A 20,082-nucleotide genomic window follows, 5' to 3' on the forward strand; every position below is an offset into this window, starting at 1 on the left:
GATCAACTCTAAATTGACATTAGTACACGTTATTATAGTGTACCTTTTAACAATAAACTTGATCCTCAAACACAAGCCTCATCTTCCTCTCTTGTTGCTGTCTGACATCTGAACTCTCCTGGTCCACTGACATTTATCATTGCCCTCACTTATCATTGCCCTCACTTATCATTGCCCTCACTTATCATGCCCATAGCCCACATTTCTCCCCCCACACAGTGCTGCTAAGTCCAGCGCTCAACACAGATACACACCACATGGCTCTGCATGTCATCTGCACGCAACTACATTAGGAAGGAGAGAGAGGGAGAGAGAGAGTGGTAGAGAGAACTGCTGCTTCTCCAGCGCTGGACTACCGCCAACTCTGTGGCGGCAAAGTGAGCTGTGACCTCTCGTTCACCTCACACAGATGCACACACACACATGCACACAAGCACACATCCATATTTCATACCAGAAATATATCCCCAGACAGTATTTTACACCAGCTCTAGAGATCACCTCCCAGTGGCGAGGTTGGGGTGGGGGGTTCAGAGGCCCAACCAGTGGGCCAGAGCCAAGAGCAATGGGCCAATTACGCTGTCATTTGTAGAAGAGAAGACGGGGCAGGGACTATTGGGAGTAATATCCCAAAAATGAATTTGAAAAGGTGATAGCAGTTTAAGACATTCAACACTCTATTCTGTTTTCTGTGGTGCATAGTCTAGGATCTATTTTTTTGTTTTGTTTTTTTAAATATATATATTTTTTAATCTGTAGTAAGTTGAATATCAAACTGCAGCTCATTCCTCATTCTGCTTTTCAGTATGTTTCAGTAAAGACAGCTACTGTTACTGTAATTGCTTAGCCTTGTGACGTCCCCCCGTCCCCCCCCCCACACACACACACACACACACAGACCTCAAGAAGAAAAACAGTTTCCACCTGTCAAACATCTGGGAACTGTCTTATCGTCTCTCCTCTGCTCACCCTGCCTAAATAAAAGGATCATCATCAATTCAGCGCCTTCCTTACCTCTTCCCTACATCTCCACCTTCATCTTCATCATCAACTCCTCCCATCCCCATATCCCTCTCAAGAAAAGCCAGACCATATGATAGCAGTGAGCATCTGGACTAACCCCTTTTTTTTCCTCTGGCAGAGAGACTGGAAAATGTAACCCATGGGCATGTCCTTCCGTTAATTCTGAAGGTCTTCCCACCTCCCTCAATCTGTCCCCATCCATATCTTTCCTTAACTGTTTTTTTCCCACCAGGCCTGTACCATGCATCAACTCATATGAATACAAATGTCAGGTTCTAGTGACTCTCTCCCCCCCCCCCCCCCCCCCACACACTTCTCTCTGTCTCTCTCCAGTCACACTGTGTGATTCCTGTAAACTCTGGGCCTAGGAGTTTTGCTAACTCTCACCCCCAGCTTCCCCACCTTTGAGAGGCTCCAGAAAGTTCTTTGCAGATCTCACTCTACTCACTCTATATATGTGTTTATGGAGTTCTGACTAATTCCATCCTGTGGTGGAGCAGTGTGGGCCTGGACCTGGAGCTACAAGGGCTATGTGGTGGAGCAGTGTGGGCCCTGAGTAAAAGCTACAGTATATTGTTGTGTGGTGAAACTACTTTATATTGGCCTGTGGTAGAAATGCCTTGACTGGTGGGTGAATGGCTTTTTGAAAACTAAAACAAAAAACTTCAGGAAGCAGTCTCTGCTTTCACTGTTGTAATTCCAGGATGTGATTACCCCCCCCCCACACACACACACACACACACATCACATCCTAGGGGAGCTCGATCTGTGACTCACACCAAGGAACTGATCACCCTTTAAATACAGTTCATGGGAGTATTAGGCTCTCAAATGTGTTGGTATGTAATACAACAAATAATTAGATGTCATAAGGGCTTTTCACACTGCAGTTTCTTAGCATAGGGCTATACAGACTGGCCCAGGGCTAGCTTACCCTCATTTCACACATGGTTACTTCGACACCGTGTTTTGGATGATTTCTGGGGCTAACCCCGAAAAGTCAGTGCTAACCCTGCTCTAAAGCAGAGCCAGCTGACCCTGAGCTAAAGTTGGTGCTAGCCCACTGTAGAATGTGCAAGGTGGAACAGTTGCTTAGCCCCAGGCTAAAAGCTCACAAGGCTAAGCATAGTGTGAAGAGCCTATTGCTTAAGTTGTTGTGTTGTCGTTATTTGGGATCATGAAGTGTTTCTAAATCTTCACACAGGGAGTTGTTCGTAACATGCAACCATGCTGAAGTATATGGAGGAGAGCCAGAGGTTGAGGAATCCTACCCCCTCAGACTCTCTTAGCCCCTCCAGACCTACAATGCATCCTGACAGCTTTCTTTCATTCCAGGAAGTAGGAAAGAAGAGATACATTCCTTCTGCTTTCTTTCCTTCTGCAGGTTAGACACAGCTACACCAAACTACTGATGATGGATAATGGCAAATGCAATGGAAATGTAGAGTTTTGTTTCTCCTGGTGAAGAATGGTGTTTTCAGTGGTATAGGATGGCATTCTTTGAGTAAGGGGTAAGGGGGAGGGGGGGCAATGATGTTAGCAATGGTGTTGGTGCCAAAGCAAGGCACAGAAGCTGTGTGTCTGCTCGTGGGCTGAACCCAGTGTGCAATGCTGAACCTCCAACAGGAAATGACAGAAGTCGGCGCAGGAGCTAAAAATAATGTCTGTTGTTGAGGGAGAATAGGACTGGGGAGGCTGTAAAGTACAGCAAATATTATTTCAATTAAACCACAGGCCGACCACACAGGCTTATTTCAGAGAAAACTCAGGGAGTCTGGAGGTAAATGAAAGGAAAAGTCAGAGGAAGGTGAGGAAGGGAGCCGCCATGTACAGGAGCTGGATGTACAGGAGCTGGAGAGTGGGGAGGAGTATGGTGAGAAATCCAATCCAGGCTTATCATATTGTGTGAAGAAGACAATGCTGTATGTGTTGGTTGTTATTGGGACTGGTGTATTTGTTAAGCTTTTCTCAACGGCTTAATGGAACTTTTCCTGACTTCTTAAGAAGAAGAAGAAGAAAAAAAACTTATAGAACTGTAATGTTGGCACCCCCCTCCCCCACTCCTCCTCCAACTTTCTTCCCCCCTGGCAGGCAAACGCACCCTGGCACTCAACAGTGCAGAGCTAAGAATGGCGCGCTCCTCCGGCTCACGCAATGTGGTGTGCTGAAATTTCCTGCAATAAAAACCTGATTGGGAAGATACCCATTAAAAAGTGTGAGGAAAGAGCTGCGAGCATGCCAGCTAACTGCTGACAGAATGAGAGAAAGGAGGAGCTGAGGGGTGGTTGATGAAGAATGAAGAGATAAAAAGGAGAGGATGGAAATGGGGGGATACTCTCCCAGTGACCATTGGTTACCCTGCCACTACTCTTAGAAGAAAAAAAAAACAAGTTCCCCACAAGGCCCATTTCTCTGCTTTTTGCTTTTTTCAAATCCTGTTTTCATTTAACATATGGCAGAGGTCCCTCTCGTTGCGTTTCCAAAACCAAAAGCTATTTCCTGATTCACTCCCTCTCTCATATAATTATTCCACTGGACTGCTTTTTTTTAGGTTTCTTTTCCAGCGCTGCCTATTCTCCATTTGGGGTGACATCATGGCCTCTGTGAAGCTGAAGCCCTAGGCGGCCTGGCTCCAGGCCTGCAGGTCGGGGGTCACCTGGGAGTCAGGGGGCGAAAGGGAACACAGAGCTCTACTGAGGACACACAAGCTCACACACACACACACACACACACACACACACACACACACACACACGCCAGCCAGCCAGCCAGCTCTAAGAGACGTTTACTTTGAGAACAGTCCAAACAGTCTGTAGAGAAGTACAGTGATCTGAAATTAGTAATTGTTTTTTTAATGTTTACTATGTGTGATATTCTGCTTTGTCTTCTGTTTTTTATGCCATGTGAAGCCAAAGGCACATTTCCACATTCCATGGACAATAACATTTTATTCGATTCTATTCTATTTTATTTTATACATTTTTTGATGCATTGAAATGTGGTCAGACTCTCTATACTGTCATCTGTGTATGACAGGGGCCTGCTAGACATGGGACCCTTCTCTGAGCTCATGTGGGTCACATGGCTAATATGTCCAGGGTCCTTGTACTGTAACAGAGTATTGCATTCATTCTATAAATGGCGCCATTGTTCCCATTCACATACAGCAAGGCTTTTTATAACATAGCCCCACTGAATACCCATAATATGCCCACAAATCTGCAGTCAGTGAAGTTTTGCTCATTAATCAATTGACTGCCATGAGGTCACAAGAGGAGAGACTGACACCAGAAGGACCCACACACAGAGTGTGTGTGCGTGTGTTTTGGGCACTGGTACTCTGCTGTGTTCGGAAATACTTTGTGGCTGTACACTTTACTATATGTTCCCTCCCAAAAGCGAGACTTTCTTTTCACACAATGAAAGTGAGATGAAGAGGGATAGCGAGGAAAGGAGACAAAGAGGAAAAGAGAAAAAAAATAGATTGTAGAAAAAAGGGAGAGAGACGAATAAGGGGAAAGAGAGTGGCGTGTGGTGGCCTGCCTGCCTGCCTGCCTGCCTGCCTGCCTGCCTGCCTGCCTGCCTGCCTGCCTGCCTGCCTGCCTGCCTGCCTGCCTGCAGCTCTGTTTTCGAGGCACAGCTGTTGGCAGGACGAGGCTGGAGGATTTGCAGAGCTGTTGTCTGGATGCCTCCCCTGTCCAGACTCCCCTGGTGGTGTCCTCTTTCCTCTTTCCCCCAACCAGGCTTTATTGGCTTCTCTCAGTCACTCCCCGAGAGCATCCTGATCAACAGAGGGAGACATAGTGTTTAGTAGTGCTCTCTCCCTCTCTCTCTCTCTCTCTCTCTCTCTCCCTCCCTCTACTGTTGGTCCCCAGTAAAAAGGTTATGTGGGAGGAATACTCCAGACAGCCCCAATAATAGCATCTGCAACTGCTAGTTTTCCTGGGCCATGTGCATCAAACTGCTGCTTGAATGTTCCTAATCATCATATCTGATTTGTGTCATTTCAATTTCTCTGAAGGACCTGGGAAACACAGCTTAGCTTACTGTACGGCATAACACAGTTAGAAACATTGAGTCCCCAATAGCATTGGCATCAGCACCCTGGTACACAGATTCTGGTCTTACTATTACAGAAGGTAAGGCATTTCAGCTGCTGAACTATTATTTATAAGAGAACACATCTCAGCATACATTCAGTTACATGGTGTGCATTGTAGTAGCTACAAACTCACACATGGTGTCACTCTGAATTATGTCCCCACTGCAACAAATCCACATAACAATATAATTGTTACAGCCATGTGCCTGCTACATTATGGAGAACAGTCTGTTGAATCCGTCCACTGAACATTGCAATCAATGCCCACAGAAATGGTGGGTGGAGAATACCTACTGCAATTCACTCCAAATTAAAGACTGCTCAGATTTCTGTGTCCGCTTGTTCCAGTATATCTGTGTACCGTTCTTTCAAAGTGGACAACAGGAGGAGCAGTGCTACATGCAATGGGACCTGACCCAGATGTTTTTACTACAGGGCAATCAATTGTAAATCACAGTGTGAGAGAAGAGAGGGAGGGATGCCATCATGGAGTAAAGAAAGTAAAACGTAAACTTAATATTCATCATGCTGTGGTTGAGAGCCCTGTGAATAAGCCTCACCCCATCTCTCTCTCGTCTCGTACTTACACATGGGCCAGCAGGCAGGATAGGGGGGAGTTGGGTTACATTCCTTCCATCGGGGCTGTGTGTCTGCCAGGCAGGTCACTCCCAGTTCAGTCCCGGGAAACTGGGAGGGAAGAATTTCCTCTGTGTGTCCATACTGGACAAGACCGCAACCACAGAACAGCCTGTGTATGCATGTGCATGCACATAGGTCTGCTATGTGTGAACAAGAGTGCCTGTGTGTGGCTGTATTTGTTACACTGCACACGTGTGTGTGTGTGTGTGTGTGTGTGTGTGTGTGTGTGTGTGTGTGTGTGTGTGTGTGTGTGTGTGTGTGCATACGTGTGTGTCAGTGTGCATGCGTGCATGGTGGAGGTTAACACTGCCTCTCTCCTGATAAAGAGGTGTCTCAGATTGGACAGAGCCAAGAAGGTTTAGATGTTGTGGCTTTAAGATCAGAACCTTAAGAACCGTAATCTCCTCCCCCTATAGTGTGGTAGTTGGGTCAGACTAAGGATTCCTGGGTGAACAGAATTCAGTTCATACCTAAAAGCAGCACAGGTAAATCAGACAGCTGACCTGTGCAGTCAAGGCACCATACAGAGTACTCACCCATGTTATTGTTTTCTCTGTTCTCACTGACCAGAGGAAGTACTGAAACCATGCCCAATACTTCATTCATGGTAAAAAAAAGTATATATATATATAAAAGTATATATATAAAACATATATATATATAACAATGCCCATTCATGGTAAATATATATATATATATATACACAGATATGTGTATTTTTCCTCCCATCTTTCCCTCCCTCTCTTTTCTGTTATCTAAATGTGTGTTTATCCAGCTCCTCCAGCTAAAGACAGATCCAGCGGTGCTTTGGTCTGGTTGTCTCTCCCCTCCGGGCAGACAGACAGACAGACAGACAGACAGACAGACAGACAGGCAGGCAGGCAGGCAGGCAGGCAGGCAGGCAGGCAGGCAGGCAGACACATAAGACATAATGACAAATTGACAGACATAAAGACACAGAGAGAGATACAGTAATTGACAGACAGATATACACATGATACAGACAGACCAACAAATTGACAGAATAAAATACTCTTGACAGACAGACACAGACAGACAGACAGACAGACAGACAGACAGACAGACAGACAAAGAGCCATGTACAGTGTACAGAGAGTTTGGCCTTTGAGGTTTTGGCAAGAAGCATGATGCATTTATACACAAACAACATAATGGTCCATGGCACCGATGTACTGTAAGCTCCTCATGGGACATACATGCAATACATATGTATTGACCAATAGCAGTTCATCGAATTTTCTGAATTTCAAACAAAGCTAGCAAACAGAACTGCTAGAATCAGAACTACAATACAAATACTCATCCTGTATAGATAAATAGAATGCTCAAAGGCACTAACATGGTGTTCAATATAAAAGGTGGCCAAACTCTCTATACTGTAGGGCTTTGGACAGACAGTCAGTCAGTCAGTCTTAGACTGAGGCATGAAATATGAACTAGAGATCAATAAGTTGATAGGACTATCCTTAGAATTTAGATTAAATCTGTCTCAAGTACTGTAGGGCTTTGGACAGACAGTCAGTCAGACAGACAGATAGACAGACAGACAGCCGATCCCTATGCACTGGTGTTTCTGGCTGAGTCAGTGGATGGGAGCATGTGAGATGAATGTGGGATCTGTCAAGGATTTGGCAGACACACTGCAGAGAGGAGGCTCAGTCAGGACGGCCAGGACTTGGCCCTCAGAGTCAACATGTCACAAGGAATCAAATTAGGGCTTTCTACGAAAAGGGACATTTGAACAAGGGAAGGGACTTTCTCAAGACATCTACCATAAGTAAATTAAATCTATTTTGGCAATTCAATAAGAGATTTTCAATGCCAAAGCTGATCCTGATAACTTATTCAGTGTGTAATCTGTGTATTTACTGTACGAACTGTGCTCTGTTCTCTTTCCATAGTGAGGAGAGGGGAAAATTCACTCTCCCTACTCCCACAAACAGCATTGCATATTTATATTTACAGTTTGTGTGCACTCACTTATTAATAAGGTGTTTTGATGACAATGGCTACAGGGGATCAAATGTCTGATGACAGCAGAGTTATACAAGCTATTTAAATGGAGATACATGGAACCTTACACTGCTGAGATTCCACAATCTTTTTCTCTCTCTCTCTCTCTCTCTCTCTCTCTTTATAAAGCATCTTTGGGTCTTAGAAATTAAATGTATTATTATTACTATTGTTATTGTTAATATTATTATTATTATTATTATTACTACTATTATGGAGCAATTAAAGTCCAAAAAAGTGAAACCACTTCCACCTGTAGATAAATTGCCATTGCATTGAGGCTCTAAGAGTTGCTGAATAGGTCTACATGTCCTCTCATGACTTGGGCATTTTTGGGCCTCTGCCCAGTGTCCACTCATCTGAAAAAGGCCATTCTTCTGCATTAGCTTGGGCTATCATAGCACACTAAGTGTGCTATGATAGCTCACATTAAACCTCTCTGCGTGCTTTAAAGTTGGTTGTAAGTTTCAAATAGAAATAGTGTTTTTGCTTCTGCAAGCCTGATTCACAACAACCCTGCCAGAGAGATGCCTGTACTAGAGTGGAGCCTGGTGGACATTCTATATTTGTATATAAGTTATAAAAGAGCATGCTTTCAATATGTCCCTTTTCAAATCCAAGGTAGCCCTACATTATTGATCAAGTTGTTAATTATCATATACAGGTATGTACTATCGAGTCAATTTCTCTCCATCATACCTTTTTGCTGCATAATCAATTCAATATCAAGAATATACATATCATAACATGAGAAATGGTAGAGTGGTCATTTATTTCTGGACATCAATGACATGCATGCCATCGAAATGAAGTATAATTTATCAATTCTCATATTCATGATCCATTTTGGGTCGGTGAGCACTTTCAGTCCATCTAGTGCAAATTCTAGTGCAAAAGCAGTGACCTGTATGGCTTTTCCTGAAAAGCTTGAAGTCTAGTCAAGGCAATGACAGGCATGGTTTGAATTACCCCTGATATAAAAACATATATCATTGTGGCCCTTCCCCCTAGTGTTATTGGGCATCCCCAAGAGTCAATGTGTAATTTGAACCCTGCTGACAGGTGAAGGTAGAGGTGGGTGGGGAACGACATGTGATGTCACAGTTAGCCGGTGAGAAAACCAACCGGTAGCTCAATGTATACATATAGTTCTCCTGATTGTCGCATGACTCGCATCACAGCCCCAATAGCCTAATTGAGATGTCCCAGGGAATGTTAACAGAGGACATGGTAAAGAGCCAGCTGATGTACTCTGACCTAACCACTGTCAGCTGCAGCACAGGTGAGAAACACTTTATTAGCCTATGTTGTATGATGGTGTTATGGCATATCGTAGGCCTATATGGTAAATGACCTGAATAAATGATCATGGATTATTGATATTTAGGCCGATCAGGTTAGCCCAAGTCATGTTTAGAGTAGTCCACTTGTTCATGAGCCCTGTTTTTATAAAACATTGAATCTTGCCAAAGGGGTAAGCTAAACTTTTGAACAATATTTAAAACTGTCCAAGAGATCAATATTTTGAAAGACATAGATTGAAATTGTTAGATTCTATTGAAAATGATCACATGATTGATAATAAAATTGGGTGGTCTACCAAACCAAGCCAGCGCCACCGTCTGTCCACCATTCCATGTAATGTGAATGACCAACTTTGTCAACTCAGGCAACCAATTTGACAAATTAGTCACTTTGTGGGCTATTGTGGCCTTAATCTTGGACAAATCCCCTAGTCTCTGGTATCTTTTTCTCAAGAGATTGAATTTGGTCAGCAAAGCCCCATGGCTATTAGGTTGCCCAAGGTTGGTGGGAACCAAAGTCATCAGTGAAATTACTTCTTGCAACTTTAAACCATGACGTCTTAGACTGAGGCATGAAATATGAACTAGAAGAGCCATGTACAGTGTACAGAGAGTTTGGCCTTTGAGGTTTTGGCAAGAAGCATGATGCATTTATACACAAACAACATAATGGTCCATGGCACCGATGTACTGTAAGCTCCTCATGGGACATACATGCAATACATATGTATTGACCAATAGCAGTTCATCGAATTTTCTGAATTTCAAACAAAGCTAGAAAACAGAACTGCTAGAATCAGAACTACAATACAAATACTCATCCTGTATAGATAAATAGAATGCTCAAAGGCACTAACATGGTGTTCAATATAAAAGGTGGCCAAACTCTCTATACTGTAGGGCTTTGGACAGACAGTCAGTCAGTCAGTCTTAGACTGAGGCATGAAATATGAACTAGAGATCAATAAATTGATAGGACTATCCTTAGAATTTAGATTAAATCTGTCTCAAGTTTTGTTGCTGCGTTGCAGCGACTATTGAAAGTCACAATTGCAGGGCCCTCCATAAGTATTGGGAAGAGGAAGCATTTTGTCTTCTTTTAGCTCTATACTCCAACAGTTTGGATTTGAAAATTGAACAATTACTATGAGGCTAAATTAGAGAGTTTTCTTTTTTCAGACTGGTTTCACCATTTAGAAATTACAATCATTTTGTATACAGTCCCCTTAATTCATGGCTACAAAAGTAATGGAAACATTGGCTTGACAGGTGTTTCTGGTTAGTCAAGTGTGTTCCGTCACATAATTTGTGCAGGCATAAGAGAGCTGTCAATGTCTAGTATCAACGTCTAATGTCTATTGATTCTAGGCTTTGCATTTGCTTTTGGAGTCCGCTATTGGTGTCTGTCAACATGAGGACCAAAGAGGCGTCAATGAAAGTCAAGGAGGTCATTATGAGGCTGAAATATCAGATAAATTAATCAGAAACATATCCAAAAACTTAGACTTACCAAAATCAACAGTTTGTAACATCATTAAAAAAGAAGCACTGGTGAGCTCAGCTATCGCAAACAGGCTGGTAGGCCAAGGAAGACTTCTACAGTGAATGACCAAAGAATGCTCACCATAATTAAGAAAAAATCTAAAACAACTGTCCCACAGATCAGTGTGTCAAAGACTACCATCCACAGAATACGTCACCAGCCGAACTACAGAGGCTTCACTGCAAGGTGCAAACCACTAGTTATCCTCAAAAAGGATGGTTACAGTTTGCTAAAAAAGTTCCTAAAAAGCCTGCAGTGGTCTGGAAAACAATCTTGTGGACAGACAAGACAAATATAATCATGTACCAGAGAGATTGCAAGAGGAAAGTCTGTGAAACATGGTGGAGGGGGTGCTATGGTTTGGGCATATATAGCTGCCACAAGAACTGGCTAACTTGTCTTAATCTGTATTCTGAAGTGTACAGTAACATCTTGTCTGCTCGAATACAAGCAAATGCCTCCAAATTCATTGTATGGTGCTTGATCATACTGTAAGACAATGACCCAAAACATACTGCCATAGCAACTAGAGAGTTTTTCAGGGCCAAAACGTGGAACGTTCTTGACTGGCCAAGTCAATCTTCAGATTTAAATCCAACTGAACATGCATTTAATTTCCTGATGATATGATTTTAGGCAAAAAGACAAAACAAACAACAACTGAAGATGGCTGCAGTGCAGGCATGGCAGAGCATCACCCAGCATCTGGTGGGGTCAATTGGTCGCAGATTTCAGGCAGTTATTGCATTCCAAGGATTGTCGACCAAATACTAAACATATACAATACTTCTGTAGCCCTGAACTAGGGTTTACGTATAAAAAGGGTTGTAATTTCTAAATAGTGAAACCAATCTAAAAAATAATCTCTACTTTAACCTCATAGTAATTGTTCGATTTCAAAACTGTTGGGAGTATAGAGCTAAAAGTGTGCTTCCTCTTTCCAATGCTTATTATGGAGGGCACTGTATACCTCATCCCAAACACAGATGTTGGAGACCCGGTCAGAAAAGTTTCGTTTGAAACCATGGCCTTAAGCTCCAAAAGGTGCGGATACCCGTCCCCAGCGCGCAGGCGACATCGCACTACATTTAGTCACAGGCAGCAAGAGCAGCTCGAGGTGGCATTTGGACAGAACCGCTACCCCGACATCTACGGGCGCGACGAACTAGCGCGGCTCACCAAACTCAACGAGGCACGCATACAGGTACGTTCATAGGGCGTCATGCATAGCAGCTACACATTGCATTGTTTGACAGGCTTCTATTTCTTACAATTTTCTAACAATTGAGAAAGCGCCGTAGTCTATTTGAACTGATACCAGAAGTGTTGTGTCTGTGCCCCATTGAACAGGTATGGTTCCAAAACCGCCGTGCCAGACAACGCAAGCAGGAGCGTGCTTCTCAGAAGGTGCTGCCGGTGGGTATAGTGCCTGGATGCGGGCCAGTACTATTGGGCAGCATGTGTGCACAGTCCGCAGGGATGGCTCGTCAGTACTACCCCCACTCCATGGCTCATATCTCTCGGTTTTCCTCTATGCTGCCCTCTGCTGGTTACTCTTACCATCCAGGTGCAGCCACCCAGTGTCCCTGCCCTTCAGTCCCACCACAACCACCACCCCCCTGCCAGTATGAAGAGTGTTACAACCAGCTAGTAAACTTTGGAGCCCCGACCACCAGCCTGGCCACACCTTTGTTCTCCCTGACCTCTATGCCTGCTGTCGACCCTGCCTCTACCTGGAGCTAGAGAGCTTCTACTAACCTCTTACTGGGTGTGGCCTGTTTCCAACAGTTACTCATTGCACTGTGGGTTAGATTATTCCCAACTGCTTTTTGTATCTGTGGACTGATAGGATCATGAAAAATGCAGAGTGAGTGTGAATAGCAAGGACATTTGGTTCCTTTTTACCCCCTATTACCTGACATGTTACCTCATGCAATTTTGAAAGTTCAAAGAGCGGCAGTAAGACTTTCCAGGGGTAACTGAGAATGTCATGTTTGCAGGAAATGCTCAATGCTCAAATTGGATTATCTGAAATGTACAGTGTATGCAAAAGGCAAAAAACACTCATGTTTTTTTTTGCATTTCAACAGTAAATAAAGTATGGTAGAACAGTTTTTTGGGGAGTGATTTGTTCAAAGAGGGTTGAAGATGTGAGTACAGACAGTTGGGATCAATCAACATAAACAAGAACTGATGTAAGTGCATATGCATAGACCAATCATATGCTTTTAAATCCATGTAGGGAAGAGCACAAGTTGTGCACACTTCAGTTTACTTTGCTTGTCTGTATATCTACACACCAACAATAGGAACTGAACTTCTTAATGCACCCAGAAGGCTTCAGTATATAAATAATAATACATTTATTTGTATAGCAGTTTTCTAAACAAGGTTACAAAGTGCTATTAAAAAAGAGGAGATCATAAAAATACATCAGCATAAGTACAATTCCAGTGCCACTTTGAGACATGAAGAAACAAAACAGAGAAGACTGTCATATATTTGTTTATTACATCATATCACAGAGACACCACAGTTGCATCTGTTCATTATCTGTTGTTTATACCTTTGCATGATACAAATAACCTGGATTCACTGAACAACCTACAGAGAACAATGAAAATATAAATCTTTTGTAACAAATAACATTTAAGTAGGCCTATACATTTTAAATGTTGTAGAAATGGATTGAATTTACCAGGAGGCCTCATCACAAAAGGACCATATCATGAGATACCTGTCTGTAGCTGTTTGACAGCGATGCATCTCAATGAAAAAAAGTAAAGCATACACATTACATCATTACTTTAGTAGGCAGCAAAAATGTATAGCAACAGCTCCCTGCATATTCATGTTTGCAGGAAATGCTCAATGCTAAAAATGGATTATCTGAAATGTACAGTATATGCAAAAGGCAAAAGACGATCATGTTTTTTTTTTGTATGGTAGAACAGAAATCCATGTAGGGATTTATAGCAACAGCTCCCTGCATATTCCACTGTGAAGTATTCATCTGTGAAATTAAGTGAACCATTGAGCATGCTACTATTACCAAGTGGTAACTGTGCTGCAAGTCAAGTTAATCCAGTCAAGGATGAAAGAAATTACAATGCACAACATGACTCCTGTTTTACATTCAGATTCTGTAGTGACATCTCAGGTATGAGTGAGTATAGTTGTGCGTTCGGGTAGGCGAGTAATAGACTAGGATCGGGATGTGTGTATCAGCAGAAAAATCACATTTGTGATGCCCAGAAATTGACCAGTTCACTTGTCGTTGTGTTCAGAGAAGCTTTCAGACCTGCCTTGCCACTCCCACACTCTGTCACACTACTGCATCACCTAAAAGGCCACTTCACCACTTTTTAACCTCATATTCATTATCTCCATATGTTGTTATGATCAATGGTCAAGCATGATGAATTCACATTATGAATCTTTTGGTCCATAATATTGGGTTTCATATAGCAAAGGACAACAGTTACTAGTTAAATGATTGTGCAGTTAATTTCACCAAGAGCTGTAAGAACAGTAGACAAATTTGGCAGTTTCTGCAATAACAATCTAATCATCGACTGTATCTGTAACAATGCTATCAAACAGTAAGTCACAAACACCAGCTCAGGTAAATTAAACATTGGATTTGTTTTGAGAAAGGGGTGTGGTTGTGTGCACTGAGACCTGACCTCAGCAGTTAGGCAGCATTCTCCTCTACTCCAGTGACTTTGCAAACTCTGCGTAGTCTATGTACCCATCGTTGTTTTTATCATCGTCCCGCAGAACGTCGTCAATAAGGCTTATGAGGTCCTCCTCTCTCATGGGCTGACTGTTCTCTCCTCTCTCCTAAAGAGAAGGTTAAAGAACAAATATGAGTGTGTGTGTGTGTGTGTGTGTGTGTGTGAGTGTGTATGTGTGTGTGTGTGTGTGTGAGTGTGTGTGTGTGAGTGTGTGTGTGTGTGTGAGTGTGTGTGTGAGTGTGTGTGTGTGGGTGGGTGTGTGCTAATGCAGATATGTGGCACCACTTGCTGTTGATATCATTATCAACAACATTCTCTCTCACACGCGCACCTCTTTGTGGACGTGTGTGATGGCTGTGGCCAACTCCAGCCCATCTAGCAGGTTGTTGCCGTCATAGTCGTGCATTTTAAAGTAATGCAGCTGCAACTCCTGGGGTGTCATGTCTGACTCTGGCTGGTCAATCACACCCTCTAGATGTTCCATAATGTGACTTGGACAGAGAGGAAACAGGAGAGAGAGAGGGTCCAGTATAAGTGTTAACCATGCATACTACAATGTCAGTCAAAGCTTGGCAACAGTCAGAGCATTCTGTACGGACACATTGTAAACTGAATCAGGGTTAGACAAACAGATTTTGGCTTGTATTTGCTTTTGGCAGTAATAATAGTTTTGCAGGCAAGTGGTCAGAGTTCAGTTGCTCCATGTCAATATCCTGCACACTACCAGGGAGCACATTCATGTGACCATACTCACTCCCTGTCCTGGACCATGTTCTTGTCCAGGTGGTGGTTTGGTCGGTGACCCTCTGTGGTCTCAGGATGTCGATTTTCTTGCTGTTCCTGGGAATGGACGGACAGAAGGCAGCAGGAAACCAGGAGCAGCCAACCCTGGACCACACTAAACTTGGCACCTGCTCTTACCACCATTCTGTACTGTACAGTAACTGAACCAGACACACACACACACACACACACACACAGACAGACAGACAGACAGACAGACAGACAGACAGACAGACAGACAGACAGACAGACAGACAGACAGACAGACAGACAGACAGACAGACAGACAGACAGACAGACAGACACACACACACACACACACACACACACACACACACACACACACACACACACACACACACACACACACACACACACAAGAAAGTATGACTGGGGTTGTTTGAATTAGGCTACATAAACGATGTCTGAAAGTTGGAAAGCAATCTGATTGATAAACACATCTAAATTGCACCATGTGAATGGCAAAACAATTCCTGTCACTGTCAGCTGAGAGCACTAGTGCTGAGTGTACTAAACATGATAGACACATGGCATGTTAATAATGATAGATGGATTGTTCTAATCTAGTTGGTTTTCAAGACAAAGATGGCGATTACACGACCATCCTAATTAAATGGATCTTCAGCGACATGAATAAAATGCATTCTTACCTGCTCACAAACACCAGTTAAACTGCTCGATTCAAATTAGCAATGTATCGTTTTCACAGCTTTTTTGGACATGTCTGCTTGCCATAATCACCTTTCAACTCACGGACACGACAGCTAAATTCTGATTTGATGTTGGTATTTGACGTCAGTCTCTGAAGCACCAACCAGCGTGCAGCCAATCTGTGTGGCGTGTGGAGCTTGCACGTCGCGGATCAAAGCCGGGAGGAAACGACGCTGGTGGTTCAGATGAAGAGCCAAGGCGATACAAAACATATTATTTGTGCAACTGTAATTTGTTGAATTTGCGAAGAACACACCTCTAACAAACAAATGTCAAGTTTCCATAGAGAAAATGAAGCCGCTAAATCTCTTTTCCGAAGACTTGAGGTTTATTTTATAATTATTTTAGCCTGTAGAAACCTTAGCTTGTAGTTTGTAGCCCGTTAGTTGACTTTTTGATAGCCAACCATGCCATAGTTGGAAAGTCATTGCTGCCTATTCTGCCTTACCATCCTACCAAGGTATAACGCTAGTGATAGCAGACCTACAGTATTGCTGAAAAACTGTCGGTTCAATCAAAAGAATGGTGTCGGGCGAAATCATGCTGTTAATGCTGTTAGATAGAGGCACGCGCATCACCGCTCTTGTTTTTGTTGTCAAACGTTGTATCCATTTCTAAATAAACTGTTAGGCCCTACATCAAAGAGAGAGGTGACATTCTCGCCCGAGCTTTGTTACTTTGTTACCTGAGCCAAATAGCTTAGTGCGTGACCCCGATTGGCCGAGCAGGTGAATTAACCTCAGCCAAGCCAAATTTAGAACACGTATCTATTCAATTGGCCTATTGGTCTTTTAAAATACTTGAATGATGATAATAGGATTGGACATATTTTGCTGTAAACATTAATAATATATTTCAAGATTCAAGCTTGAGCTTTGCTGTTTTATCTGTGGTCCTACATTCATTTTTTGCACTCTGGTATTAGCGCTAATCCAATTGATCTAGTTAAGGCAAGTGGGTTAAATACAAAGATTTAGGACACTGTTATCTAGGACAAAGCCAAAGGTCCAATGGAAGTTGTTACTGCAGTCAACAAAATGTATCACTAAGTGCTACTAAACATACAAAATGATACAAAGCTATGATGCATGTGTTGCTGTTACAGTGTGATAGCCTTGCAATTTATATCATATAAAACCCTTAACGCAGTTACCAGTGATTTCTGCATGCAGGGTCGCCAGCAAAATGTAAACAATGGGGAAAATTACATACCAGGGAGCAGCATTACATTTTCAAAACATGATACCAAGCTATACGTCATTTGTTTACAAATATCCTTTGTCAACAAAACATAAACAATACGGTAGTCCTTATTTATTTGGTTATAAAGATATACAACACTTACTCTACTCTCATACAGGTACTGAGACGTCATATTATTAATAATCAAGGAGTATATTTCATTTTTTGAAATCACTTAAATCACTGATTACTGCTTTAAAGTAATTCATCAAAATGTAAACTATACATTTTAAATCGATACATTTATTGCAGCCACGTGTTCTAGCCGTATATTATACAACTATCATTGACAGAAAATGTTAAGTAGGCTGAAATCATAATAATCTATTTTATAGTTGATTCAAAAATGCCATGAGTAGTATGGACATAAGCCGAACATAAATATGTACAATACATTAGTCTTAGTCATATCATTTTTATAACAATATTGTTCATGTTTGATCTTGTACTGAAAAACTCTGCTATCTTTCTTTTAACTTCATGAGGAGAGATACGGTAGGTAGGGCGGCAGCCGCACATGCTCAATTATACTCTTTTCATCGTCTAGTCTGCAGTTCTTACTCCCATCGTGTCAGGGGAGTACAGTCACCGAGACAGAACGGGCATGGCATCCAGGGTCTCCTTCTCTCAGTACCGACTGGAGGCGGAGGTTGAGCGCTACAGAGCGGAATGCCAGTGGGACAAGATACCCTCTATCGTAGAACAACTCGTGGCCGCGCGGTTTCACGAAGACGGTGAGTGGACCACCAGTTGGATTTTAGCCAAGACGTCCATTTCTTGAATGTTTTTGTCACAATCCAGCGTGGGATGGCATTAGTTCCGCATTAGGTGAACTTTGTACTCTCCATGTCATGCCTCACTGCAGCAGAACCTTTATAATGACAAATTATGAAGTGTGTAGAAAACTATAGCAAAGTGAGAGATGTTTTACTTTTTCTTAGTTCTATATAAAAGCTTTTACTGTGTGTGTGTATATATATATATATATATATATATATACACACGAGTATGGTGTGTATAGGCAAGTAAGGTGTGTATACAGTAAGGTGTGTGTGTGTGTGTATATATATATATATATATATATATATATATATATATACAGTTGCCTATACACACCTTACTGTTCTGATGGGGCAATGCTCGAAATAAAAAACAAATACATGTTGATAAAAGAACATCACCTATTTACTGGTCATTATTGTTATTTGTATTCTTTGGCATGGAACATGTGTTCAAACACTTCACACAAACATCAGCAGTGCCTGCATACCTAGTCTTTGGCTAGTCACTCTCCTCCCCTCACCTTGGTAAAGTAAACACGGGCAAGGTGACATGGATCACGACCTAGATGCGTGTCACTGTTATTGTGTCAATAACTTTAATCTTGTGTGTCATATGACCAGCCTGTGACTGTTTACTTTTCTCTGACTGTGTTGGGGTCCAGAAAAGGGAGAAGAGACATTCAAGAGTTTTAGGCAGTCAAATATTGAGGCTTTTATTAAACAGAATCGATTCAGTCAAGCCTTTATCGAACGCAATCGGAAGGCATAACTAGCTTTTAAACAGCAGAACGCAGTTGTATCGACTTTGTCCTTGGTGCAGACAATCTGTTGTTTTAGGTGATAAGCAATGAATTTATCACGGGGTAGGGGTATGTTTAGATGAAACAAGACCATGTTTTGGAGGCCATTTGGGGACAGACTCATGACCCAGAGAAATGTTTGGAGAGATAGATATACATATGTAGATATATGGAGACCCAGGCAATCATGGGGTTAAAATTCATTCTTAACAACTGCAATTGCACAGATGTAGGCCTATGTTATTTCAGTGTGTGTTTAGTTCATATAATTCCTAGCTTATCTGTTATTGAGTCTCAGTCTGTCAGGGTTGAGGGACAAAGTATGCCAACAGTTTAGTCATTCCTTATTTTGTAGATAGCCTGTGTTGACTGGACTAGACTGGTTGCAAATGCAAGACACTTAAAAGCAGTCTCTCTGATTAATTTTTATGTGTTTTAAAGGCACGCATATATTTATTCTCCAGCCCTGAAAGTCCTGAACTGAGAGAGTCGTTTATATAAAAAAGAAGAAGCGGATATGTGAGAGATTCCAGAACATAAACATCACATTAAACACGTCTAAGCACGCCAAGAGCACCGTGAAAGACTCAAGTCAGTGGACGGCAGTGACAGTTGTGTACACATTCTCGATTAGACTCTTCCTGTATGGTCCAGCTCTCACTCCTTTCACGGTGGCTGTTCTCATATGTTTTCTCTTCTTGATGGGCTTATGGGAAACAATGCTAATGATAGACTTGGTTGTATTTGCTTTGGCTCCAGAAGTAGATGACTCAGAGTATAAATTCCCCCCCACCACTACCACCCACCCAAAGCCCACCTACTGCTCTTCCATTTCCCATCCATCATAACCCCACATGCCTTCTTCCAGATGACTACGTGACATTGTTATCAGCTGAGGCCCTGCTGGAAGAGTGTCTACTGGACAACATGAGCCTGTTACGCAGCTCCACACCTCTGATGGACAACACCCAGCCCAAACTCTCCCGGGCCAAGGGACTTCTCAATTCCGTCCTGAGCAAGGGTCGGCTGGGGGTCAGTCTTAATAATCTCTCCACTGTGTGACCTCCCTTGTTCACCCCCCCCCCCCCCCCCTCTCTCTCTCTCTCCTGTCTGCCTTCCTCACTATTCCCATTTAGCCACATTTTCTTTGTAATCATTCTTCTCTGTGTGGCTTAGTTAGTAGAACGAAGGGCACTAGCAACGCTAAGGTTGTGTGTTTGATTCCTGCTAGGACCATATATACAAAAAATAGATAGATAGATACTTTATTGATACCCGAGGTGAAATTAAGGCGTTCCAGCAGCTCACATCACAAACAACAACAACAAAATAAAGTGACAATAGAATAATAGAATAAAAAT

The 20,082-nt window shown here is 42.5% G+C and overlaps 3 protein-coding genes across 3 annotated transcripts in view; 2 read left to right on the forward strand and 1 right to left on the reverse strand.

Moving 5' to 3' along the window:
- Window positions 1-11,669: 11,669 nt before the first annotated feature.
- On the forward strand, window positions 11,670-12,388 carry prop1 (PROP paired-like homeobox 1; the record flags this gene model as incomplete). Its single annotated transcript, XM_083696209.1, has 2 exons — window positions 11,670-11,849; window positions 11,996-12,388. 2 exons carry the CDS (start codon window positions 11,670-11,672, stop codon window positions 12,386-12,388), a joined length of 573 nt encoding a protein of 190 aa, XP_083552335.1.
- A 746-nt stretch (window positions 12,389-13,134) lies between these two features.
- mcfd2 (multiple coagulation factor deficiency 2, ER cargo receptor complex subunit) lies at window positions 13,135-15,939 on the reverse strand. Its single transcript, XM_083696251.1, has 4 exons — window positions 15,837-15,939; window positions 15,137-15,326; window positions 14,714-14,873; window positions 13,135-14,488 (listed from the first exon to the last, which is right to left on the reverse strand). Exons 2-4 carry the CDS (start codon window positions 15,307-15,309, stop codon window positions 14,357-14,359), a joined length of 465 nt encoding a protein of 154 aa, XP_083552377.1. The 5' UTR covers window positions 15,310-15,326; window positions 15,837-15,939; the 3' UTR covers window positions 13,135-14,356.
- Window positions 15,940-17,728: 1,789 nt separating this feature from the next.
- ttc7a (tetratricopeptide repeat domain 7A) overlaps window positions 17,729-20,082 on the forward strand; it is a 29,259-nt gene continuing 26,905 nt past the window's right edge. The window contains exons 1-2 of the mRNA XM_083695590.1: window positions 17,729-17,873; window positions 19,590-19,753. Of these exons, the coding sequence (XP_083551716.1) occupies window positions 17,744-17,873; window positions 19,590-19,753 (294 nt within the window). The 5' untranslated portion in view covers window positions 17,729-17,743. The remainder of the gene's footprint in view (window positions 17,874-19,589; window positions 19,754-20,082) is intronic.

Source organism: Argentina silus, assembly GCF_951799395.1.
Source record: "Argentina silus genome assembly, chromosome: X".
NCBI classification, from domain to species: Eukaryota; Metazoa; Chordata; class Actinopteri; order Argentiniformes; family Argentinidae; genus Argentina; species Argentina silus.